At 37.5% G+C, this 25,260-nt stretch overlaps 4 protein-coding genes across 5 annotated transcripts; 2 read left to right on the top strand and 2 right to left on the bottom strand.

Moving 5' to 3' along the window:
• Positions 1-577: 577 nt before the first annotated feature.
• Positions 578-3,107, bottom strand: LOC149709919 (uncharacterized). The gene is made up of 10 exons (XM_089858175.1): positions 2,947-3,107; positions 2,740-2,799; positions 2,587-2,642; positions 2,430-2,498; positions 2,221-2,351; positions 1,961-2,123; positions 1,776-1,892; positions 1,599-1,703; positions 1,456-1,542; positions 578-1,387 (listed from the first exon to the last, which is right to left on the bottom strand). The coding sequence occupies exons 1-10, from the start codon at positions 2,951-2,953 to the stop codon at positions 1,193-1,195; spliced, it is 990 nt and encodes a 329-aa protein (XP_089714301.1). The 5' UTR covers positions 2,954-3,107; the 3' UTR covers positions 578-1,192.
• A 1,669-nt stretch (positions 3,108-4,776) lies between these two features.
• LOC149709920 (solute carrier family 2, facilitated glucose transporter member 3-like) lies at positions 4,777-13,107 on the top strand. 2 transcript variants are annotated; one of them, XR_016376406.1, is made up of 14 exons: positions 4,777-5,100; positions 5,434-5,541; positions 5,604-5,761; positions 6,253-6,377; positions 7,276-7,310; positions 7,385-7,490; positions 7,566-7,703; positions 7,755-7,948; positions 9,028-9,138; positions 9,295-9,396; positions 9,989-10,064; positions 10,128-10,255; positions 10,911-12,265; positions 12,570-13,107. XR_016376406.1 is itself a non-coding variant. In XM_089858448.1 (13 exons), exons 1-13 carry the CDS (start codon positions 4,990-4,992, stop codon positions 11,136-11,138), a joined length of 1,620 nt encoding a protein of 539 aa, XP_089714574.1. In that variant the 5' UTR covers positions 4,777-4,989; the 3' UTR covers positions 11,139-13,107. The 2 variants fall into 2 exon arrangements, 1 of the variants encoding a protein (XP_089714574.1); XM_089858448.1 differs by having other exon boundaries at positions 10,911-13,107.
• CenB1A (Centaurin beta 1A) lies at positions 11,084-21,593 on the bottom strand. Its single transcript, XM_089858428.1, has 21 exons — positions 21,306-21,593; positions 21,109-21,205; positions 20,970-21,027; positions 20,842-20,900; positions 20,705-20,765; positions 19,728-19,781; positions 19,425-19,667; positions 19,313-19,357; positions 19,132-19,227; positions 18,990-19,064; positions 17,790-18,049; positions 17,614-17,725; positions 17,225-17,304; positions 16,675-17,168; positions 16,321-16,596; positions 15,906-16,017; positions 15,710-15,827; positions 15,528-15,637; positions 15,195-15,305; positions 14,977-15,125; positions 11,084-11,217 (listed from the first exon to the last, which is right to left on the bottom strand). The coding sequence occupies exons 2-21, from the start codon at positions 21,159-21,161 to the stop codon at positions 11,150-11,152; spliced, it is 2,634 nt and encodes an 877-aa protein (XP_089714554.1). The 5' UTR covers positions 21,162-21,205; positions 21,306-21,593; the 3' UTR covers positions 11,084-11,149.
• Positions 21,594-21,862: 269 nt separating this feature from the next.
• Eno (alpha-enolase) lies at positions 21,863-24,959 on the top strand. The gene is made up of 7 exons (XM_089858457.1): positions 21,863-22,021; positions 22,279-22,589; positions 22,657-22,724; positions 22,968-23,185; positions 23,250-23,606; positions 23,674-23,790; positions 24,583-24,959. The coding sequence occupies exons 2-7, from the start codon at positions 22,280-22,282 to the stop codon at positions 24,812-24,814; spliced, it is 1,302 nt and encodes a 433-aa protein (XP_089714583.1). The 5' UTR covers positions 21,863-22,021; position 22,279; the 3' UTR covers positions 24,815-24,959.
• The last annotated feature ends 301 nt before the right edge of the window (positions 24,960-25,260 follow it).

Consider the following 25,260-nt stretch of genomic DNA (forward strand, 5'->3'; position numbering starts at 1 on the left):
CTTCATTAGCTCACGGAACATTTGAAGGATATTACATCCATATTTTACCCGAATTTCGAAAGCATTCCGACGAATTTTGTAAAAAAAACAGCGTTCCATTGAAGAAATTGATCATTTTATTGCCTCAGTCATGTTCGAGTATGCAAACGTTACTCGATAATGATTCAACTGTCGAACAATGCGAAGTTTTAATGACAATCCCCAGAGATAATGGAGGAACATTAGGACGAGAGTATAAAATACCAATATTTAAGGTTCAAAGACAAGATTCTAACGGAGAATTCTATTGTTTCTTTGATATGCCAAGTTCCCTTAAAAACTTAAAATTGATCGCGGCCACCCACAGTGAAAATCAAGAGTATTTAGAAGAACAATACGAAAACTTTGTTCAATTTTTGAGAGAATGTCTTAAAAATGACGCGAAATGTAAAGATAATTACCTTTTAGTTCCTTATAATGATTTAAAGATGGAAGAGGATAATTATAAGTTGCCGTTATCGAAGATTTTGGAGTTTGTTGTTGATGGAAAAATGCACAAATTATGAATAAATTATTAGAGATAATTAATAATATACAATTTGTATTTCTTTACTTTTTTATTTTTTTTTATTCAATTAAAACAAAATAGTAATACAAAAGTAACGAGTTTTTGTTCTGTGTTTAATTATTTTTACTAATTAGCCTTATTCCTGATCAGCGCCACCTACCCATAGCGGCGACTTTGAGAACTACTGTAATCGGCAAGCCAATCAGATGCTGCTAAAATCTGGTGACGTCACTGAGGAGCACTCTCTCTTGGGTCTTACCAAAAATGACGTCACCAGATTTTAGCGACATCTGGAATGGTTGGCTTGCCAATTACAGTAGTTCTCAAAGTCGCCGCTATGGGTAGGTGGCGCTGATCAGGAATAAGGCTAATTAATAATAATTGTGTATGAAGTTATATAATTGAAAAAGATATATAGTCTTAACAATAACAACTAATGTACCTAATTATAATATTTACTTTTAATTAATTAATTTAATTGCTATAATTAATTATAATTAAGCTTGTATTGGATTTGGATGGCGTTTTTTTTATTATTATTATTATTATTTATTTATTTTTCTTTTTCTTTTTTTAAGTTACGTAAATATTTATTTTTCCCTGACATTTTATCTCATCTGTAATGTTTAAAAAAAAAAAGCAATTTCACCTGCTGGCGCTTTGGGAATGGGAAGTTGGTGTAGCGTCAATTTGTTGAATCCATGGAACTATCAACATGATTTTACGTCGATAAGAAGAGTCTTGACTGAATGGATTTCCTTCAAAATAAACCGTTTCCAATTTGGGGAAATTTTTCAGAACATCGATCCCTTCCCAGCTTTCAATTTGATTGTCATTAAACTAGATTAAAAAGCAATTAAAAATTAGAACTCGGACTCGAGTATCCGCACAGGCTTCATAATTAGTACCCAGAACTCTTCCAAATTAATCAAATGTCCGACATTATCAATATTTTTGATCCGATTCGCTGCCATGTCCAATGTTTGAAGCTCAACCTATTGAAATATTATTAAAATTTAATTATAATTAGGTACTAATTAGTTAAGTGTACATTATTATCCAAGTTTTCAATCTTAGAAATTCCATTGTGACTTAAATAAAGATGTTGTAAATTTGTGTTTTGGTCTAATCCTTCTAAGACTACAATCCGATTGCTCTATTAAATTAAAATTAATAATTAATTCAATACTTATATTTAAATAAGTATAATTATTAATTAAATTTCTACCTGAATACTCAAAAGTTCCAAATTTTTTAAATTCTGCAAATTTTGCAGTTTATTTATTTTATTTTTACCCAAAAATAAGTTTTTCAAATTGGTCAAGTTATCCAAGTTTTCTATGGTCTATAAAAATTGTTTAAAATAAAATAGCTTTAACATTAAATTTAATTAAATATAATTAGTTTAACTACCCGTATTTTGTTGGAACCAAGCTCAAGCATTTCCAAACTGACTAAATTTTGTAAATTTTCAATCTTATGTATTTTGTTATTGACCAAATAAAGTTTCTTCAAATTAACTAAGCTGTCTAAATTTTCAATGCGCGAGATACGATTGAATGAAATATCCAAAATTCTATTTTTAAAAAAGAAAGAAAGAATTTTCAATTTTAATTGTTAAATAAATGAAAATTAATTAACAAATTAAAACTAAGTCAAGAAAACATCATTACTCCAAATTAACCAAACCCTCCAATCCTTCCAATTTGGTTATCTGATTATCATAAAGCTCCAATTCAACTAATGTGGATAAATTTGATAAATTTTCAATTTTCTTTATAAGATTGTTTCTGAAACAAATCAGCTAAAACCAAATATGTTGTCAATTAATGCAAGATTTATAATTAACATTTACAGAAGGTAATTATAAAATAATAATTACTTCAATTGATTGTAAACCACTAATGTTGCTATCAATTTCTTTTATTCTGTGATGAGTTAAATCAATTTCCTAACATTATAAATAGTTGATGATCAATTCTTCTTAATAACAATGCTAATTAACTTTGTAGGAAATATAGAAAAACAAAAATATTTACAGTTGCATCTGCATCTATTTCGTACTTAACCTCCTGCCCATCATCTTCTTTATCTCCTTCATATTTAATTAATTATTTTCAATGTCATACTCATTAATTGATCATTAATGATTATCATTACTAATTAAGAGTTAAGACCTGTTTCTGACATACCTTCATCTTCACTCTCACTGGTTAAATGGTTGGAAGCATCCATGGCATCAGTTTTATTATCTACCGGTTTGTTATACACGATAAACTGATTAATATATTAATGTCAAGCTTATTAATGTAATTAATTAATTGATTAATTAAAATTCCCCTTTTATCCCAACTTAATGACCAAGGCTTAGCAGAAAAAGTCAATAATGGATTACATACCGCTCATTTTTATTAGAATTTCTGGACGTTTACTGATTAATACTGTATTTAAACTTCAAAAGTATTTGATTATAACAAATTAAGGGTTAAATTAATACTTTTTCTTTAATTGAATAACGGCCCTCACTTCCAAAACTTCAGGAAATATTTTAAGCAGACGATAAGACGATTATAACGTAACATAACATACGCAAGTTAAGGCCCGTTCAGACGACACTCTTTTTCTCGCTACGCTCGCTGTGCTGAGCTCATCAGATTTTCTGGCTTCACCAGCCTCTAGAAAATGCACTGTTCACACGGCCAAAATTTTCTCATTCTTGATCTCGGCAAAGCGAGAAAAAAAGTTGAAAAAATTCAACTTTTTTCTCTCTTTGCTCGGCACAACCAATAGGGGGCTTCCGAAAATGACGTCACTCTTTGTTGTGTAGTCTGCTACTCTGGTTTTACTTAATCCGAGGCCGTGGCTAAAGTAAATTACGGGGAGACATTCGTTTTCAATATAGATGATAGATTTTAACTTCCGTTTATACTACGGTCCTCAAATACCTCACGAACCCAAATTTGCCTTTGACGTTCACGTCTTCGTTTTAATATTATTAATGAGAAAATAATGTTATTTTGAAGCAATAGTTGTTTCTTTTTCCGAGCAGTAACAGGTGCCATGTTTAAGTATAGTATAAACGGAAGTTAAAATCTATCATCTATATTGAAAACGAATGTCTCCCCGTAATTTACTTTAGCCACGGCCTCGGATTAAGTAAAACCAGAGTAGCAGACTACACAACAAAGAGTGACGTCATTTTCGGAAGCCCCCTATTGGTTGTGCCGAGCAAAGAGAGAAAAAAAGTTGAATTTTTTCAACTTTTTTTCTCGCTTTGCCGAGATCAAGAATGAGAAAATTTTGGCCGTGTGAACAGTGCATTTTCTAGAGGCTGGTGAAGCCAGAAAATCTGATGAGCTCAGCACAGCGAGCGTAGCGAGAAAAAGAGTGTCGTCTGAACGGGCCTTAACGCAACTATTATGCCGGTTTCCATTGGCTGCTAGCCATCTGCCACCATGGAGAAATATTAAAGGAGACTTATTATTATTTAGTTTATTTTAAAGGGGCTTCCATTCTCACTCCCGTAAACTTCCTCCATGGAAATTTCCAATGGAAACGGCATAAAGGAATTAAAGGGATCGCCTTCAAATTTTTATTTGAAAACTTGGCGGGAATTTGGTTTTTTTCCTCAACAGCGTATACGTGCTTTTTATATAAATAAATGATGAAATTAATATATTTTATGATAGAAACGAAATTATATGATCCAATATTGAAAGCGTAAATTAATTTTACCTTTAGTTCGAACCATGTGCGCCTTTTCCTGTAATTATCGATCGCGATCGCGGGAAAGCCTCTTTACTTTCCCCCTTCGCAGACGGAGGGAAGAATTTCATCATAATTAGGCCTACCATTAAAATAATGAATGTCTGACAACTACATTACGTATAAAATAAGACTTAATTAAATAAAAGCCCTAGGGGTTGACTTCCTTACAATACTTGGAATGTTTTCAATTGAATAAAATGACGACAACTTAGTCAAAACAATATACATAATTCAAATAACTTTGAAAACAATGAACATATACATAACATATGATATTTGTACTTTGAGCTGAAACAATGATAATTACGAAAAAAATGCTAGCAGCCCCTAACCATTGCCCCTGGCCCCTGCAACAAGCTAATAGAACAGAACATAATGGGAAGGCGGGAAACTTCGGTTCCGGATTCAACCGGTTCCTTCTTCTCCCAGCTGAGCCTCTGAACAAGCGAGATAGTAAAGGTTCAGATTCAGAAGAGTTTCAGCAGTCGAGAGAATAGGATAGAACTTCGGAGAAGTCGCTTAGCAACGGAGCGAAGCGTTCTCCCCTTAAGTCGGTATTCACCGCAAAACTTCCAGGTGCGGCAGTGCAGCATTGTCGCTTTCTCCGTCCTATAGTTCCGTTTATCGCGGCAGATTTATTCTAAATCCCTTAATTCAAACCATTTTTTTTGAAAATGGTTCTATTGAAAACTTCAAGTTTAAGTATTTTAGATGCCGAAGGAAAAATTATAATACAAACGGTTTCTAATTCAAGTATAACATCGAAAAATGGGAAGCCAGTTACAGTATGTACATGCTTTATAAAGCAGTTTTAATAATTTTACGATGGGAATAGTGTTTTTTCTTTTCGATTATGGTTTCTTGTTCTAAGAATGCAACTTATTATCATATGGTTTGGAAAACTGCGAAAAACCCATGTTTTCCGACCATAGACGCGACTTTTGAAGCATACTGTAGCAAAGTCCGTCAGTTGCATGAATGGTTTAGAGGAAATAGATGAAGACGTATTTCACTATTAGATAAACTTTTACTTTCATTCATATTTCCTCTACGCCATGTATGAAAGCGAATCATTTCCGAAACACTAGTCAACCTTGGATTTTCCTTGTTTTTTATAGAAGCACATGGGTTTCAATATCATTTTAGCGTTATTAATCTTCGTTGGTACAATTGGAAACAGTGTACCAACCGGTTATAATTTGGGGGTCATCAACATGCCTCAAACGGTAACATAAGTCAATACGAAGGAAATGAAATAAAGGGCTATAACTTTAATTTTACAAAACAGATTTTGGAGAATTTTTGCAATAAAACTCTGAGCGAACGGGGCTTTCTTTTAACGCGCTCACAAATGGACATTCTCTGGTCAAGTGTCGTTTCTATTTTCTTGGCCGGTGCCGTTTTTGGCTCGTTAAGTGCCGGATATTTAGCAAATCGATACGGAAGGCGAGTTGCGATACAATTAACCTATTTTTATAGCTTTTTTTTCATACTAAACAAAGTAGATGTAGTATAGTGTATAAAAATTATATTGAACTATAAATCGCCTCTATGCAGCGTTGTTACCAATAGCTCGCTTTACATAGTTTTCAAACAAGGAGGTTTGATACCATTTACACCAGGAGGCCTGACTACTTGGTATTGCACTTTGTAAGCCAAGTAGCCCGTTCTCCTCTAGTAAATGGTATCAATTCTCCAAGTCTGAAAACGCTGTATATTCATGGTTAAAATAAAGGAACGCGTCCGATACTATAACAGTCACGGTTCCAAACAGTTCAATATTCAATGAGAAATAGAAGCAAATTCTTTATGTTAGGGAAACAATAGAGAAAGGTGGATTTTTCCATATCTTTCCCTATCTTCGTTTAATTATTATGATTCGAGAGACTCTGCTCAAAGTAACCTTTGCACCTTTCGTTCTTGGGGGTGTTTTATAGGAAACCGACGTTAATGGTGAACAGCGTAGTGGGTCTAATATCCGCGGCCCTATTTGCCTTCTCCGAAATCGCATCTTCAGTGGAGTTACTAATCGCGGGTCGTATTCTCGCCGGGTTCTATGGGGGTAAGATCGAACATCACAAAGCAACACGTTGAAAACAAAATCTCTCTCTCTCTCTCTCTCTCAATCTCAATCTCTCTTCTCTTCGGACGAAGAATAAAGTTATTAGGCCTACAAATTTAAGGTCAGTTTTTACCGACAAAACTTGACTTTTATCAACAAAGGATAGGCTTTTATTGTTATTTTTTGAATTATATTGGTAAAATACAAATGTTAATTTGGAATTCAAAGAAAGAAGTTGAATATGTTTCCATGACAACAACACGCGCGCGTAACCGTACCCTAATTACGTGGTACAGGTAGTAAAATAGACGTGGCGAGTTGTCATAGTAAAATGGTTTAAGTTGATTACCAGTGACGTTAACTATAGCTAACTAAGCCTTTCTTTATTTCCTTCTTTGAAGTTATTGTAGAGAGGTTAAGAAATCTTTCCGGACGTTTTCTTAACTTGTCTAATTTGGGGGACGTAAAATATAGTAGTCCGTCTACTGGTCAAGAACGCCAGATTGGTCAATAGGGAAAGAGGGACAAGCCTTACTAATAGCTCCTCAGCTTTCTCACAAAATGGCGGAGAATAGACTAATTGGAAATTACAAACAGAGAAACCAACACACAGGGGCGAAATCGCCATTGGGGTATTGTCCCTCTCGCCAAGAAGCTAAGTTCTACTTCTACCAGAGGCATTGCGAGTCGGTTAGCCTCTCGCGTGTAGTGAACTCGTGTGAACTCCGCCTGGCGTTGCTTCTTGGCGCCAGGGAGAATACCCCAAATGTCGATTTCGCCCCTGTGTGTTGGTTTCTCTGCTTGTAAATTCCAAATTGGTCTATTTTACGGCTACCAGTGGACTGATTATAAACCTGGTTGGCTAGAAATTCATCAAATGACGGTTGTCTATTTTTAGGTCTCGGATCAAGCGTGGTTCCAATGTATTTAATGGTACGGGGAACGCGTTTAAACCGATTTATACTTATTCAAATTATTAATTAATATACAAGTAAATATCTATATAGGAAACCGCACCGGCCCACATGCGTGGTGGATTCGGAGTCATGCACCAGTTGGGATTAACTTCGGGTATCCTTTTGTCCCAAATACTTGGCCGTAGAGAGATTCTAGGCAAGTTTAAAATAAAAATAGGCCTAATATCCTATTCTCTAAATACATAACAGTATACGTATTATAACACTTAAGGTACTGAGGAATCATGGCCAGTTTTGTTATCCTTATACGCAACTGGTGTGGGTCTTGGTCTATTCGCGCTAGTTTTCTGTCCCAGAAGTCCCTCTTACTTGTACATCGTTCGTAAAGACGAAGCAAAAGCCATTAAAGGTTCGTATAATTTCGTGGGCACAAAAGGGAACTAACAATCTTATCGTTTAGAATTGGAAAAACTTCGCCAAATGTCGGTAAATTATTTGGAGGACGATATGACCAGTTTGAGAAAGGAGCAAAAGATGACCCAATCTAACCCAACTTGGACCATGTGGAAAGTTCTAACCTCACCCGAGACACGGTTACCTATTTTACTAGTTTGCGCCATGCAAGCGGGTCAACAGTTGTCTGGTATTAGCGTGGTAAGTGACTCAAGGTCTCGCATTTCGCGTAGTACATTGGTCTATATCCACCCCTTCTCTGAGACTTGGGGTTAAGTAACTGTTCGCCTCTACCTTACCTGGATTACGTCATATTCTGGTTTCCTGACATTCTTCTAATGAATTAAAATTGAAAGATACCGGTTTTCAGTTTCACCTACCCTTTCCCATTGTCAGAAATATTTCGCGTAACTTTCCGAGCTCTCTTGGAGCCATGGGATTTTTGACAAATTTTTGTTTTCATTCCTAACCTATAGATAGATCTTTCTCGTTTTTTTTTTTTTTTGGATTTGAGTTGGTTTGGGAATTAGCCAAGGGGTAAGCCTTCATCGAGTTAAAAACATCATAAAGACCCGTACATTTATGTCCTACATACCTAGAGAACCCTTGTTTACCGTTGTCTTTGATACTAAGTCATGTTCGAGAGCGTATAGTTTTCTCTGACAAGTCAGTCATGTTCCAGAGCGTAATTTCGTAATGTTTAGGCTTATCTATGTTTGTTTATTTGTTTGTTTGTGTTCAACGCGATAGATATTTTAGGGTCACACGTTAAGTAAGGACCTGGACTTAATTTCCACTCGCAGTTATTTGATGATAGCATCATAAGTTTATAAGATATGTTCCATAAGTATGACACTACCATACTTCGAAATGCTAGCGACTTACAGCTCGAGTTAGTTCGAGAACGACAAGCGAGATTTGCAGAGTACACTCGGTTAAAGGGGCTCACCGGCGCTGTTGGGGGGGGGAGACCGCCCTTAGTTCAGGGGGAAAACACCCAGCTCTTTGGCCACAAGGAATGGCGCCACCGTCGCGGTGGGCGGGTAAGCAATATGCTAACCAACAGTTTGAACCCCCTTCACCCCAACAGCTCCGGCCAGCCCCTTTAATATTGCAGTCCATCTTCCTATTTAGTCTGCATTACTAAGCCTTTTATAGGCGTCGCTTTACGAGAATCTGACCTACGTCACTTCATGACAAGCACCAGTTTGTAACCAGTGACAAACTTATGGAAATATCTTATTATGAACTTATGTTACACGTAATTCCTTTTCTGACAGGCATTTTACTACTCCATGGATACGTTTAAATCCGCCGGAATGACTGAAGTTCAAGCGCAATATGGAAGCATAGGGGCGGGACTTACGAACGTTATCATGTCCCTCGTTGCTGTAAGTTAATTGATACAATATAGGTTTTTAAACTGACCCTAATGGATATAGAAACGTGAACTTTAGACGTCCTTTGTTCATCAGGGGAAAAAGGTCGACGTTTAACGTTCGCGCCATTTTGTAATCTAATCTCTTAATTTGCAATGATTTATGTAGGTTGTTGCGGTTAACAGATGCAAAAGGAGGCCATTGATATTTATTAGTATGATAGGAATTGTCGTTTGTTTAATTGGACTCTCAATTTCTATGGTTCTTCAGGTGATATTTACTTGTAAATCCTAAGCCTAAAGTAGTTAGGCCTATTTTACGATTAACTTTGCAATATTACCCCTCTTATTTTAACCTCAGTCATCAATTATAGCTATTTATAATAAGTTTAACCTTTAAGATGAAAATGTTTATGAAGAGGCTTATAGCGTTTTCCTTTGGGTCCTCGCGGAGCGCTCCCAAGGAGCAATAAAAATGGTAGTAGTAGTTTCCAGCTTCGTTAAAGACTGTTTTTGAAGAATAGGATCTCCTAGTTTTATTCCTCCATGGGAGCGCTCCGCGAGGACACAATAGTTGATAGTTTCCTTATCCAGAACGCATACCGGACTTTTTTTAAGAGATCAGAGTCCAATAACATTTAAAAACATTGAAATATCGGAACTTATTCTGGTTCTAAAGGTTCAGTCCAAACTTGACATAGATAATCCGATTTTTAAATACGAAGCAAGTGTAGTTTGAAATTCCCGCGCTTAAAACACTTTTGCGCGCCCTCTAGATATCCCTTTTTGGCGCCAAAATTTGAATTACATAAAATTCCACGTGGTTTGATATAAACTTGAAATACGACTATTTTCCCCCACAGAAACTAGCGACATGGCTTCCCTACGTCACAATTTACGCATTTTTAAGCTTTGTATGCCTTTACGGACTAGGATTAGGTATAAATATCGTTTTTAAAATAGCTTTCTAACGTTGATAACCAAGTTTAAACATTTTTACAGGCCCATTAGCGCATATGATTGGCAGCGAACTCTTCCAACAAGGGCCACGAGCTGCTGGTATGAGTTTAGGAAGTTCGGCTAATTGGTTCGCTAATTTTGTGGTTGCCTTTGCATTTCCATATCTACAGGTATGTATTGAAAAGGTTCAGGTAACATAACATTATACCATGGATAAAGAATGCGCGTGCGGAAATTTGTTTTCACTCTACAGGATAGGCAACTCCCTATCTCGAGCGACAGAATATTCTGTATACACTCTGTTACAACGTCGGTTGTCAGCACGCGCAAAGCTATTTCTCTATGTAACGTAGCTTTGTACGTGCTGTCAAGAGACAAAAAACTTCAGGATCTTCAGGATTTAAAATATCCGCGAGTTTTTTAGCTCGAGTGCACGGACCTCTAAGCCTTAGTTTCAAATACGTGTAGTAGGCTATAGGCAATTTCATACCTATTTGAAACTAAGGCCTAGAGGTCCGTGCACTCGAGCTAAAAAACTCGCGGATATTTTAAATCCTGAAGATCCTGAAGTTTTTTGTCTCTTGACAGCACGTACAAAGCTACGTTACATAGAGAAATAGCTTTGCGCGTGCTGACAACCGACGTTGTAACAGAGTATATACAGAATATTCTGTCGTTCGAGATAGGGAGTTGCCGATCCTATAGCGTGAAAACAAATTTCCTCACGCTCATCCTTCATCCATATGTTCTGTTACCGTCCAGTAGGCCAAAATTAGGTCAATAATACGAACGCCCTACTTAAGCCTAATTACTACAATCTTTCAGGTTATTTGTTCCCATTATGTCTTTTTATTATTCGTGGCCATAACTGTTGTAATAACGATATTCCTGTACAAAAACCTTCCTGAAACAAAGGGTTTAGACCCTGTAGAAGTATCCCTGTATCTCGCGCCCAAATCTAACGCCAATGAATTAAAGGAAATCGTTTCATTTCCTGTCGATTGCGGGAGTTTAAAGAACAATTTCCAATCGCAAGAAGTTTCCTCTATTTGAAAAAAGAAAACTTAAAACGGCAATTTCAATTTTGCGCTCATTTGAAGATTGTGTTGAAAGATCTGCTTCCAAATTAGGCCTAATGAGAGAAAGATAGAGTTTTTTTTTTACTTAGTATAAAGAAAAGTTTGAATTGAATGTTTTTGTAAAATGTAAATATCTGTGATAAAATTAATTGGGTTACGTTCTAGCAAGAAGTGATATCTAGTTTATTAGGGCGAAGGTATAAATTCGCTCCACATTTATAATCTAGCTTTATCTCCAGTCCAAACGTATAGTAGGTCGGGAGTTAATCCCCGCCGCCTCTAAATTACAACCAGCATCGATCTCATTGGTTCTTGAAAACTCACGTCAGCGCGACGCGAATGACGAAAATTACAGTCATATTTTCCGACTGAGGAGAGGAGGCGAAATAGCCCGGGCCTCCTTTTACGCCCCCCCCGAACAACGAAAATTACTATTTTCCGACTGAGGAGAGGCGAAATAGCCCGGCCTCCTTTTACGCCCCCCCCCTCGAACAACGAAAATTACGTATTTTCTGACTGAGGAGAGGCGAAATAGCCCGGGCCTCCTTTTACGCCCCCCCCCCCGAACAACGAAAATTACGTATTTTCTGACTGAGGAGAGGCGAAATAGCCCGGGCCTCCTTTTACGCCCCCCCCCGAACAACGAAAATTACGTATTTTCTGACTGAGGAGAGGCGAAATAGCCCGGGCCTCCTTTTACGCCCCCCCCCCGAACAACGAAAATTACGTATTTTCTGACTGAGGAGAGGCGAAATAGCCCGGGCCTCCTTTTACGCCCCCCCCCCCGAACAACGAAAATTACGTATTTTCTGACTGAGGAGAGGCGAAATAGCCCGGGCCTCCTTTTACGCCCCCCCCCCCGAACAACGAAAATTACGTATTTTCTGACTGAGGAGAGGCGAAATAGCCCGGGCCTCCTTTTACGCCCCCCCCCCGAACAACGAAAATTACGTATTTTCTGACTGAGGAGAGGCGAAATAGCCCGGGCCTCCTTTTACGCCCCCCCCCCCGAACAACGAAAATTACGTATTTTCTGACTGAGGAGAGGCGAAATAGCCCGGGCCTCCTTTTACGCCCCCCCCCCCGAACAACGAAAATTACGTATTTTCTGACTGAGGAGAGGCGAAATAGCCCGGGCCTCCTTTTACGCCCCCCCCCGAACAACGAAAATTACGTATTTTCTGACTGAGGAGAGGCGAAATAGCCCGGGCCTCCTTTTACGCCCCCCCCCCGAACAACGAAAATTACGTATTTTCTGACTGAGGAGAGGCGAAATAGCCCGGGCCTCCTTTAACGCCCCCCCCCCCGAACAACGAAAATTACGTATTTTCTGACTGAGGAGAGGCGAAATAGCCCGGGCCTCCTTTTACGCCCCCCCCCCGAACAACGAAAATTACTATTTGAGTATTTTCCGACTGAGGAGAGGCGAAATAGCCCGGCCTCCTTTTACGCCCCCCCCCCTTGTATTTTGAAAAGGGGGACTGGGACTATGGCGAGGCGCGAATACTTAGGCATCTTATACCTTCTCCCTAATAAACTAGATATCACTTCTTGGTGTCGTGTAAAAATAATTTGCCTGTATATATATATATTTTTTAATTCAATTTGGTTTAGTTCATATAACTTTATATACTTGAATACGATGATTTCTTGATCATACATATCTCCGTTTTATCGAGATAAACAATTTAAAATGGTGCCAATTTAAATTTAGGAAGCCGCGTCTGTCTTTTGTCGATCTTATTTTCTACTAAACTTAACTTAACTTAACTTTACTTCAAAGTTAATTAATTTTTTCCGTAATTAACTTGTGTATGTATGTATGTAAATAAGATAATATTTTCAATCGCGTAAAGCTTAAGAAAGAATTCTTCAAGTTATTCTTTACAAAATGAAATTAAAAAGATCGTTAAATTTTAACAATAAAAAAATTAAAAACTCGATGCATCGTTCGTTAATTGTTATAATTATTAATTATTTTTTTCTCTTCTCTAGCATTAATTGGCACACACGCGTTGCTTGCGTTTTATTTTTTTTTTTTTGGTTTTTAATTAAGGAAGGTCGTTAACAGCTTTTGAATTAATTGCTTAATTAATTAACCGTGTAATTAATTAATCCCGTAAATTTTAATTAAGGTACGTAGCTCCTGGTTTAAATATTGGTATATAAAACCTGTCTCTTTCTGAATATAGTCATTATAGTCTCACTTGCCACTAAATTTCTTGTTGGAATTGGAAAATACGCCCCGATTTTTAACTTTTCGACCTTTACGCATTTTAAATAGGCTCGGCCTGTACGATAGGCAACCACCTGAGTATGTAATGTAATTAATTATGAAATTAAGTATCAATACCTATTTAATTAAGCTTTATACGTTTCTCTTTTCAACGTATAGGTGGTTAAAGAAGCCAATTAGCGAGTTTTGCGATCATAATTACTAATTAGGGTTCATACAACGTACAAAAAATTTAAAAAATAAATCTCCTGGTCTCCTAGCTAGGCCTACAATCTGCCTTATTCCTGATCAACGCCACCGAGTCGTAGCGGCGACTTTTGGAACTATAATAATACGGTAGCCAATTAGAGGTGGCGGTGGAGTCGATGGACTCTGATGGAGATCTGTTATTTTCTATGTTTTGTTGATCTTTCTGAATCATGTGAATAGCCAAGGCTTAACAAGCGATATGGTTTCAAAAGTATTAAAAGTTGATTTTACCTTTCTTATTCTGTCTAATATTATGAAATAAGACTTTCGGAGTAAGTTTTCATTCGATTTTGGTCTATTTGGAGATTATTAGGTTAATAATAATTAGTTAAAACATGTTTTTTTGAAGTTGAAGCGTTAATAATCAAAACATAGAAAATAACAGATCTCCATCAGAGTCCATCGACTCCAGCGCCACCTGTAATTGGCTACCGTATTATTATAGTTCCAAAAGTCGCCGCTACGCCTCGGTGGCGTTGATCAGGAATAAGGCCAATTCTTCACAACTTCATTTCTGCGTCTAAACTTCTGTTGAAAAGATATTTTTGGGTTGGAAAAATACTTTCACAAATCTCAAAATTTTCCCCTGGGATTTTCAGGGATTTCCTAAACTGTCTAACGGCCCCTAATATTTCTCGCTAGTGACGTGTTTCTTACAGGGCTCATTCGGTTCTAAGAAAAAACCCCTCAAACTAGCTAAAATTTCCATGATTTTTCCTTATTTTTGATATTTCTTTAACATTTGAAATGATTTCCCTGATATTTCCAGGAGTGTATGTATGAACCCTGGCATTTAATATATAAACCCGACCGAGTATTTAATTGGTTTTAGGAACCAATAACCAATCAATTAATTAAAGCATCTGAATATGTGCTTTTAAATTTGTAATCGTATCGTGTACGTTGCAATCATTCATTAACTTCTTGGGTATATTATATTAACATTTGAATTTTAAATTCCTCGTTAATTAAATTAAGTTTTATAATGATTAAGAGGAATTTAAATTTAAATATTTAGGCGACATTATCAGTTAAACGATTTACCTTCAATTGTATCAATATAATTAATACTGATTCAAATATAATAATAATAATAATAATATAATATAGGAACAACTTAATTAATTAATTTTGCTCGATGATTTAACGATTTCTAAATATAATTTAAGATTATTTAATTTTTTTTTCTTTTTCGTTTTCGATTAACTATACGTTTAGGGGGATTTTTTTTTTTTTTGGTATTTTAACTTTAAATTAAAGCTAAGCATTTCGCTTAATTAATTAATTTAATTTAATTTAATTAATCATTAAGCAAACAAGCACTAACCGTCTGAAATGCTGGGTTGTCTCCTTAATTTTTCAGGGTTGTGCGATGCCATATGGGAAAAATCTCTGACCACTTCGTTAAAAGTCTCGTCACCGGGATTTCCAAACTCGTCTCTTCGCATTTCTTCATTTAATTTGGCCAATCGTAATCTGTTTTGAATTTTTTTTGCGTTAAGAACCGGGGGGTGTAGATTTCCGATAGATTTATGTGAAACTTACAATGTAACAATATCAGCGTTAGCTTTTTCAATAGCTAATGCCAGAGCCGTTTTGTTCTCATTATCTTCCGCGCTTTGATCGACGCCTCGTTTAAGCAATAAACATACTTGACTGAAAAACAAAAAAAAAGGGTTTGAGATGGTTTAGACTTTTTAACACGAAGAAGTGTCTACATATCAGTCCGAATATCCGTCAATTAAGCCAAAATATTCATCAATTAAACAAAAATACAGATCAATTAAACAAAAATACCCATCAATTAAACAAAAATACACATCAATTAAACCAAAATACACATCAATTAAGTCTTAATATACATCAATAAAAATTTACCCAGTATGTCCCAGATCAGTCGCCAAATGAAGAGCGGTTCTTCCGGAAATATCTTTATTATTGCACTTAGCAGCATTAAGAATTAAGTACTCGCAAGCCATTATAGACCCCTATATGTCGGCGACGCAAAATAATAGAAACCCCATTAAAATTAACTCAATCAAAATAACGAACGAACGTACACTTCTAATGGCTTGATGAAGAGCAAACTCTCCATTTTCATTCATATTAGCCCAATTAGGATTTCCATTAGCGGCTAACGCTTCACACATGGCCGACAGATTATGCACAGCGGCGGCTCTGAGTTAACATTGAACATTAAATTCAAAAATTGTACTTAAAATCACTCTCTAAACTAATTAAATTAAATTAAATTACCTGTACAATAACAAATCAGGATGAAGTTCACTGATATTATCAATAGGAATGTTTTCGTCATCATTTTCTTCATCCATAGTCGGAGATTCATCCGCGCTGTCAAGCTCCAAATCTATTAAACGCGTTAATTATAACAATTAACCGGATCATTACCGCATTATCACGGAATGAATTAGCCTTATTCCTGATCAGCGCCATCTACCCATAGCGGTGACTTTGAGAACTACTGTAAGCGGCAAGCCAATCAGATGTCGCTAAAATCTGGTGACGTCACTGACTGGCACTCTCGGGGGGTCTTACCAAAAATGACGTCACCAGATTTTAGCGACATCTGATTGGCTTGCCGCTTACAGTAGTTCTCAAAGTCACCGCTATGGGTAGATGGCGCTGATCAGGAATAAGGCTAATTACGTACTTGAAGACTGAGATATATCTTCAATATCTCCAAATATAAGAATATCTTCGTCAACCGATTTCTCAATTGACAATAAACTTTGAGATCCCAGCGATCTGCCGGTTGTTGCCAAAGATATAATTGGTTTATTATCCTCCTCATTAGATTCGTTATTAATGGCTATTGGTTCCGTTGGCGCGACTATATTTATGGCTAAACCTTCGGACGAAGGAACAGATTTCATAGACGATTCTGAACTAGCGGAAGATTTTCTATCAGGCACAGAATTTAGAGAATCTGTAGATTTAAATTTTAATTTTAATTTAACATAAATATTTAAACTTTAAAGGTACTTTCTAAATCTAAATCATTTACTTAAAAGTAACGAATTTTCATTTCCTTCCATTGAAATGAAATTTCTCCTTCTCCGATTTAATTTACGAACCCTCCATCGTGTCGGGTTCCCGGATGAGACCGAATTTTCATCCCCGTTGATGTTGGTGACGTTTAAAGGCGGTAAGCTAGGTAAGGGAATGACAAAAGCACGTTGAACGTACTTGGCCTTGATCCACAATTCCCTAATATTCCTAGGACAATCGGCGGTGGCTCTTTGGGCGACAGTTTCATCAACTTTGGCTTCGTAAAAACGATTAACCAGCGTGTTCCCTAATTCCGCCATCACTTTTAACAACTCTGGTTCCCAGGCATCGAGAGTGAGAGATCTAACTTTGGAAACGTGAACGCCTAAACTACGATGAATGCCCGAACATTCGATGCAGAGTGTTATCCCCAAGTTTATACTAGCCCATCTAGGATCGGGAGATTTGCAATCGCAACATAGTTCATTTCCTGGTAAAGCTAATATTTGACTGCAAAATATGTTACTATAAGTACCGAGTGAAGTGGGAATGTTATAAGGATTTACTTATGAGCTCTTGGTGGCTTAGGAGGGGGCGTGGCGGTAACATTACAAGGTCTAACCGTTGAAGAAGTAGTTAAAGAATCCTAAGAAATGGGGATTGATGGATGGTTATTTTTAGAAAAGAAAAGAAAATAATTAGCCTTATTCCTGATCAGAGCCACCTACCCATAGCGGCGACTTTGAGAACTACTGTAAGCGGCAAGCCAATCAGATGTCGCTAAAATCTGGTGACGTCACTAACTGGCACTCTCGGGTCTTACCAAAAATGACGTCACCAGATTTTAGCGACATCTGATTGGCTTGCCGCTTACAGTAGTTCTCAAAGTCACCGCTATGGGTAGATGGCGCTGATCAGGAATAAGGCTAATTTGAAAGTAAATTCAATTTCGGACATTTTCAGTCTTTTCTCTCATAGGTTGATGCAAAGCAGCGTTAATCCCGGCTTGCATCGCGGTTATCCATTGTTGACAACCTTCATCGGAATCAGCTTGAAGCATATGACTCCTTCAGTTGTTAAATAAACTAATTAATTAAAACCAGTTTAAATTGGCGTTATTTTAAGGCGTACTTTGAAGGCGATAAAACTTCGAAACAAAATCGCCTATCAATTTCCACAGCCGGTTTGACAGTACAGAGCCTTAAATCATCTTCCATGACAGTTAAATTATCCCTAGTTCGTTTCCTATACACTAGCTGATTGTTTTGAATGATGAACCACCTTCGATTCCAAGTTTTGAAAGCGTTCGAGGTTCTTTTGAATAAATAACCTTCTAAACGAATCACGCTATTAGAGGAATTATCCTCCTTAACGATTGTAGGAACAAAATCCTGAAAAAACGCGCCTAAAAGTTAATATTGGCGCTTATAATTACAGTGGCGCGCGAGTCCCGTTTTTTCGGTTTCGAGCCGAGTCCGAGTATCAAAACTAATTTCATATCGAGTATAAAGCCGAGTATCCAAAATTTTTTCTAGTATCGAGTCCCGAATATTTACTTGTCGAGTATTAATCGAGTCCCGAATATCTACTTGTAGAGTATTAATCGAGTCCCGAATATTTACCTGTCGAGTATTAATCGAGTCCCGAATATTTACTTGTAGAGTATTAATCGAGTCCCGAATATCTACTTGTAGAGTATTAATCGAGTCCCGAATATTTACTTGTAGAGTATTAATCGAATCCCGAATATTTACTTGTAGAGTATTAATCGAGTCCCGAATATTTACTTGTAGAGTATTAATCGAGTCCCGAATATTTACTTGTAGAGTATTAATCGAGTCCCGAATATTTACTTGTAGAGTATTAATCGAGTCCCGAATATCTACTTGTAGAGTATTAATCGAGTCCCGAATATTTACTTGTAGAGTATTAATCGAGTCCCGAATATTTACTTGTAGAGTATTAATCGAATCCCGAATATTTACATGTCGAGTATTAATCGAGTCCCGAATATTTACATGTCGAGTATTAATCGAGTCCCGAATATTTACCTGTCGAGTATTAATCGAGTCCCAAATATTTACTTGTCGAGTATTAATCGAGTTAGTGAAAAATTAAACATTAAACAGGTAGTTATTTTCAAAATAAATGCTTATGAGCACATTGTCTACTAAAGTTATAAGCCTCGGATTCGAGTATTTAGTTAAAAACTACTCGAACCTTTCTCGAGCATTTCAATATATTGTCATAGAGTATCGAGTCGAGTACTCGGCGCGATACTCGAACCGAGTACTCGCACACCACTGCTTAATTACTCCGAATTGCGCGTACTTTTTGATTAACCATATTATGTCTTCCGTCTAATTTCTTTTCTAATTCACTGGTTTCACTGTGTAGCTCTGTTAACTATAAGGAAATTTAAATGATTTGTACACAGGGGTGTTTTGAAAAAATTCCTTGAACATTCAACTACCGTAGTTTCTAGTTGTTTAAAAAATGGATCAAAATCTTGAAAAAGGTCTGATCCTTGATGAAAATAAGTGGTATAGGCATGCATCAATGATAATAGCTATTAAAATTAACCTTCAAATTAGTTTTCGTCACGCAAAAACTTGAAAAAAAAAAAAAAAAACAGTTTGTATGTTTTTAGTTACCGTGTCTAACAGCTCGTAACGTTTTCTAGACTGTAATGTACTTAGCTTAAAAAATATAATAAATATTGTTAGAAATAGCTCTTAATATTGGTTTTTTCGTAGGTCAACCTACATAATAAACATAATCTAAAGCCGTATAACGAAAGCAAGACCTAGTGGCTGTCAATAAATTGTTAGCTTCATCACATTCGTGACTTTTAGAACGTGGAACTTGAGAATGTCTAATTAAAGCATTATCTAAGTCATCGGAGATCTTTTCAAAATGTTTTTTCGTGTCTTTGACTTGTTTAATGTCGGTTTTGATAAATTTGTTTAGGTTTTTCATGACAGATCTTTGAGCTTGATCCATTAGGATCTGAAATATTCGGATATTATTTGCGATTTCATCATTTAACACGCGTCAATTGCGTCATACAGTTTGATATTTGGTAACTTCTTGTAAGGCATGGATAAACCTTTGAAGAGCAGTCTGTAACAAGCGGATTAATAACTAAAAATTCGTAGCATGGATAAAGGATTCGCTTGACGAAATTTGTTTTCGCGCTATAGGATAGGCAACTCCCTATTTTTTATGGCAGCTTATAGAGTAGTGTCAGTAGAGAGGGGAGTAGACTGTTTATCCCTCCCTCTAGGCGCGCTTTTGTAAGAGGGGATACTGTACGGGCCTGGTAGGGGGGGATGACACTGAGCTAAGAGATAGAATAGAGTAATGTCAATTAGCCTTATTCCTGATCAGCGCCACCTACCCATAGCGGCGACTTTGAGAACTACTGTAAGCGGCAAGCCAATCAGATGTCGCTAAAATCTGGTGACGTCACTGACTGGCACTCTCGGGGGGTCTTACCAAAAATGACGTCACCAGATTTTAGCGACATCTGATTGGCTTGCCGCTTACAGTAGTTCTCAAAGTCGCCGCTATGGGTAGGTGGCGCTGATCAGGAATAAGGCTAATTCTAGGTATGCAAACGTCATACCCTTCTATCTCTTAGCTAAGTGTCATCCCCCCTACCATGCGCGTACAGTATCCCCTCTTACAAAAGCGCGCCTAGAGGGAGGGATACACAGTCTACTCCCCCCCTCTACAGACACTACTCTATGGTATGACGTTTGCATGGTAGAACTGACATTACTCTATAGTTTTCACACATGGAGGATTCATACCATTTACACCAGGAGGCCGGGCTACCTGGAGGACAAAAACCCGTCTGCTTTTGTCCTCCAGGTAGCCCGGCCTCCTGGTGTAAATGGTATGAATCCTCCATGTGTGAAAACTATCTATAAGCTGCCATTAAGAAATAGGGAGTTGCATATCCTATAGCGCGAAAACAAATTTCGTGACGCGCGTCCTTTATCCATGGTCTTAGTACTAAAAAAAAAGGTAGGGTGACATACAACTACAGTTAAATCTCCTTCAAAATAGCTGCTGATTTCCCTGATTCCATTGATGAAAGAACTACAAAAATGCATTATGGTAACTTAACTTTAATTAACAGGAAATAATTTTATCTTTAAATATTAATATTACGCACTTTTGTGAGCCTATATAAACTTTTCCTGAATCTACCATTCCATTACAAAGCCTGACAATCTATAAATGATCATGATATCATATAATTAAGGTAAAATAAGTTATTTAAATGTTACAAGGACAACTGACCTTGTCAAGCTTTAGTTCAAGATTGTCTATATCTTCCGCGTTTTCATCAATAACTTCCCTGTATTTATTATAATAGTTAATATACATACCTAATAATTCAGGAAGTATTTTTTAAGAAAAAATATTCCAAAAGATTCACCTAAATAGCGGGGAATCTTTGATACATTCCTCTAGGTCGATTATGGGAACCATTTCTGTACTTTTTTCTTTTTTTTTTAGGTTATTTATCAATAAAGCTTTAATTGTAAAATAAGGGAAGGACTATTAAATATTTACTCTTTCATTAATAATCACGTTTAATTAAAATTTTATATGAAATAATAAAGAAAAACGCACCAATGAAGCCAAGTTCAGTAGGCCTACGATATGTTGTTGATAACTTAGTCAGGGGCGTTTCATTGTTAAGCCTAGGTTATGTCAATAAGTTCAATACGTGCACGTCATTAAAATAAACAAAGAATGCGCAGCGCTTTAAAATAATATCATAATCAAAATAAACGTTAAATTCACAATAATTTAAATTTAGCATAGATTCTAATTGAATTATATTTAAACTTAGCTGACCTTTAGTGTAAATCACCACAGTTACCACACTGGTTCCAAAAAACACCCCTTCCCTTTAAACCTTGCTGTCACGTGGTCGATTTCCAGCTGCGACGCTGCCTTTATTCCTAAGTGACGTCATAATGACTCAAACTGACCTAAAAACAAGGAGTATAGATTAGCGGAAATATATTTTTTTCAAGTCATTCTAGGGCGAAAATTAATTGGTTTTCTTTACGTCATTCTTTACAAGGTTTCCGAAAATGAAAACAAGTTTTTAATTAACAAGTAGTCCTAACCTCTATAAAAATCCTTGGAAAAATGACGCAGTATGACCTAAAACCAAGAAGTACGGAATCATTGACTTTAACCCTCCTTGGCGTAACCTGATTGGTTAAAGTGGTGTCTACGTCACTGACATTGCGTGATATTTGGGTGCAAGATTTTTTCATCATCATTCCCTTTGAAGCCAAGTGAGAAGCCGGTTGATTGAAAATTTTATCTCTCAGGTAAATTTATCACGATTAAATTTTATGTGAATGAATGAAATTAAAGTCAATTTGTGTCTTGGAATTTAATAAAAACTTAATAAAGTTAATAATATTATTGATCTAAAATAACCGGCACGAAAGGTCACCTCCTAGGCCTCTCTAACATGTTTGACCTTGGTTGTCCTTGAAAAAGGTGTCCACCCACAATAACCCAAATACCGGCAAATTTGAACGAAATAAATGTTTGTTTCAAAGTTTATTAACCACTTTTTTAGGATGTCTATCAAGAAAATCTACGCTCGTCAAATTTTTGACAGTCGTGGTAACCCCACTGTTGAAGTTGATGTTACCACGGACTTGGGTCTCTTTAGGGCAGCCGTTCCTAGTGGCGCTTCAACTGGTATTTATGAAGCTTTGGAAATGAGGGATGGTGATAAAACCGCCTATCACGGAAAGAGCGTAAAAAACGCTATTAATAACGTCAATAACATTATCGCCCCTGCATTGATTGCTAAAAACATTGACACCACTAAACAAACTGAAATTGACGAGTTTATCTTGTCTTTGGATGGAACTGAGAATAAATGTAGGTCTTTAGAGACGATGCTATTAGTGTTTCCACTATTTCTAATTTGTGAGGGATCCGTTTATAGCCAAGTTGGGAGCCAATGCTATTTTGGGTGTCTCTCTAGCAGTAGCCAAGGCTGGTGCCGCGCAAAAGGTTGAACAAGTTTATTCCCCATACGCGTGCCAAGGCTTAACGCACGGTTTCTGCGCAAAATTATGCGTCGTCTGCTTAACGGTACAAAGGAAACTTAGGATAGGAAAGGTTCCAATTTCCAAATTAGAATCCTAAGCAGACGACGCGTCATTTTTACCAAAATTTGCCAAAAAATATCGCGTTAAGCCTTGGCACATGCATCAGGAATAATTTGTCTCTAATTATAACTAAAATGATCTCCAGAAAGTTCCTTTGTACCAACATTTGGCGGATTTGGCAGGAAATAAGCAAATTATCTTACCAGTTCCTGCTTTTAATGTCATCAATGGCGGAAGCCATGCTGGTAACAAACTGGCCATGCAGGAATTCATGATCTTGCCAACCGGTGCCTCTTCATTTACCGAAGCCATGAAAATGGGCTCTGAAGTTTATCACCACCTAAAGAATGTCATCAAGAAGAGGTTAAATCTTGATGGAACACTAACGCGTGCAACTTGGTTTTGACATTCTATAAACCTTCCATAGGTTTGGTTTGAATGCCACTAGTGTCGGAGATGAAGGTGGCTTTGCTCCTGACATCGCAAACAACGAAGAAGCCTTGGAATTGATCAAGGAAGCCATTCAAATCGCTGGCTACACTGGACAAATTGAAATTGGCATGGACGTTGCCGCCTCTGAGTTTTTCCGTAATGGAAAATATGACTTGGATTTCAAGAACCCCAACTCTGACGTTAGCAAGCACATTACTCCTGATGAATTGGGTGAAATGTACATGGGATTCATCAAATCTTATCCCATCACCTCCATTGAGGATCCCTTTGACCAAGACGATTGGGCTGGATGGACTAAATTGACTTCTAATGTTGATATTCAAATTGTTGGGTAGGAATCCTTCACAGAGACGCGTTGTCAACCATATTCTAATGAATACTTGTTCAACCCATTGCAGAGATGATCTGACGGTAACAAACCCTACAAGAATCCAAACTGCTGTTGAAAAACGAGCTTGCAATTGCCTTCTTTTGAAAGTTAACCAAATTGGTAGTGTCACGGAAGCTATCAGAGCGTAAGACACTTTTCTTAGTGTTAAACAACTAGAGGTGCTTGAGGCCCCGACCTCTAGACCGCGGCCCCGAACTCTAGAACGCCTCCCCGACCTCTAGAACGCCTCCCCGACCTCTAGAACGCGGCCCCGAACTCTAGAACGCGGCCCCGAACTCTAGAACGCGGCCCCGAACTCTAGAACGCGGCCCCGAACTCTAGAACGCGGCCCCGAACTCTAGAACGCGGCCCCGAACTCTAGAACGCGGCCCCGAACTCTAGAACGCGGCCCCGAACTCTAGAACGCGGCCCCGAACTCTAGAACGCGTCCCCGAACTCTAGAACGCGTCCCCGAACTCTAGAACGCGTCCCCGAACTCTAGAACGCGTCCCCGAACTCTAGAACGCCGCCCCGAACTCTAGAACGCCGCCCCGAACTCTAGAACGCCGCCCCGAACTCTAGAACGCCGCCCCGAACTCTAGAACGCCGCCCCGAACTCTAGAACGCCGCCCCGAACTCTAGAACGCCGCCCCGAACTCTAGAACGCCGCCCCGAACTCTAGAACGCCGCCCCGAACTCTAGAACGCCGCCCCGAACTCTAGAACGCCGCCCCGAACTCTAGAACGCCGCCCCGAACTCTAGAACGCCGCCCCGAACTCTAGAACGCCGCCCCGAACTCTAGAACGCCGCCCCGAACTCTAGAACGCCGCCCCGAACTCTGGACCGCGGCCCCGACCTCTAGAACGCCGCCCGGCCTACAATTATTAATCAAATTAATCTTAAAGTAATTTTTAACGAAAAATACTTTCCACTTCAGTCATCTTTTAGCAAAATCCAACAACTGGGGAACAATGGTGTCTCACAGAAGCGGAGAAACTGAAGACACTTTTATCGCTGATCTTGTTGTAGGCTTATCAACTGGCCAAATTAAAACTGGTGCTCCTTGCCGATCGGAAAGATTATCAAAGTACAACCAAATTCTTCGTATTGAAGAAGAATTGGGAGCCAATGCTAAATACGCTGGCAAGAATTTCCGTCACCCTGTCTAAAGTTAAAATTAAAACAATTAAAACATCAAATGTATCGTTAGGAATAAAAACCAAATTTAAATTAAAGAAGTTAATTAAGTTGAGAGAAAATGTTGGATGTATAATTAAATTTAAATCTGATTTAGTTAAATTGGTTAAACACTTGCGTGAATGTTGATTCTATTTATCATGTGGAGTGTTTGTTGTAGTTGTCCTTGAAGTAAACTAAATAGGCAATTAGCATAATGAGAAATACGGAAACGGTAAAACGTTTCCCCATTAAAAAGGATGAATAAAATCCCGGTGAAATGAAAATAATTTAGTGCAATTTCTCTTCCACTGTTGCTTAGTGATGTGATCTTACCTCTCCAATATTAAATTAAGGTTTAATGCAAAAATTAGATTTAGATTAAAAACTAAAATAGTTATATAATATATAGGCTTACGTTAATTAACATTGGCTTTGT

Source organism: Phalangium opilio, unplaced genomic scaffold (genome assembly GCF_054372755.1).
Source record: "Phalangium opilio isolate 3A_F unplaced genomic scaffold, DU_Popi_V2 ptg000011l_1, whole genome shotgun sequence".
NCBI classification, from domain to species: Eukaryota; Metazoa; Arthropoda; class Arachnida; order Opiliones; family Phalangiidae; genus Phalangium; species Phalangium opilio.

Excerpts from the sequence above, each read along its gene's own strand:
- LOC149709919 (XM_089858175.1), bottom strand. Across the intron at positions 1,704-1,775 it reads TGGAACTTTTGAGTATTCAG|AGCAATCGGATTGTAGTCTT; the intron begins GTAGAAATTTAA and ends TTAATTTAATAG. Across the intron at positions 1,543-1,598 it reads TTGAAAACTTGGATAATAAT|GTTGAGCTTCAAACATTGGA; the intron begins GTACACTTAACT and ends ATATTTCAATAG.
- CenB1A (XM_089858428.1), bottom strand. The coding sequence starts at position 21,161 with ATGGTTCCCATAATCGACCTAGAGGAATGTATCAAAGATTCCCCGCTA. Across the intron at positions 17,169-17,224 it reads AAGCCACCAAGAGCTCATAA|TCAAATATTAGCTTTACCAG; the intron begins GTAAATCCTTAT and ends CATATTTTGCAG. Across the intron at positions 15,306-15,527 it reads ACTGATCTGGGACATACTGG|TCAAGTATGTTTATTGCTTA; the intron begins GTAAATTTTTAT and ends TTTGTTTTTCAG.
- LOC149709920 (XM_089858448.1), top strand. The coding sequence starts at position 4,990 with ATGGTTCTATTGAAAACTTCAAGTTTAAGTATTTTAGATGCCGAAGGA. Across the intron at positions 7,311-7,384 it reads TGGTTCCAATGTATTTAATG|GAAACCGCACCGGCCCACAT; the intron begins GTACGGGGAACG and ends ATATCTATATAG. Across the intron at positions 9,397-9,988 it reads CAATTTCTATGGTTCTTCAG|AAACTAGCGACATGGCTTCC; the intron begins GTGATATTTACT and ends TTTCCCCCACAG.
- Eno (XM_089858457.1), top strand. The coding sequence starts at position 22,280 with ATGTCTATCAAGAAAATCTACGCTCGTCAAATTTTTGACAGTCGTGGT. Across the intron at positions 22,590-22,656 it reads GGATGGAACTGAGAATAAAT|CCAAGTTGGGAGCCAATGCT; the intron begins GTAGGTCTTTAG and ends ATCCGTTTATAG. Across the intron at positions 23,607-23,673 it reads GTTGATATTCAAATTGTTGG|AGATGATCTGACGGTAACAA; the intron begins GTAGGAATCCTT and ends AACCCATTGCAG.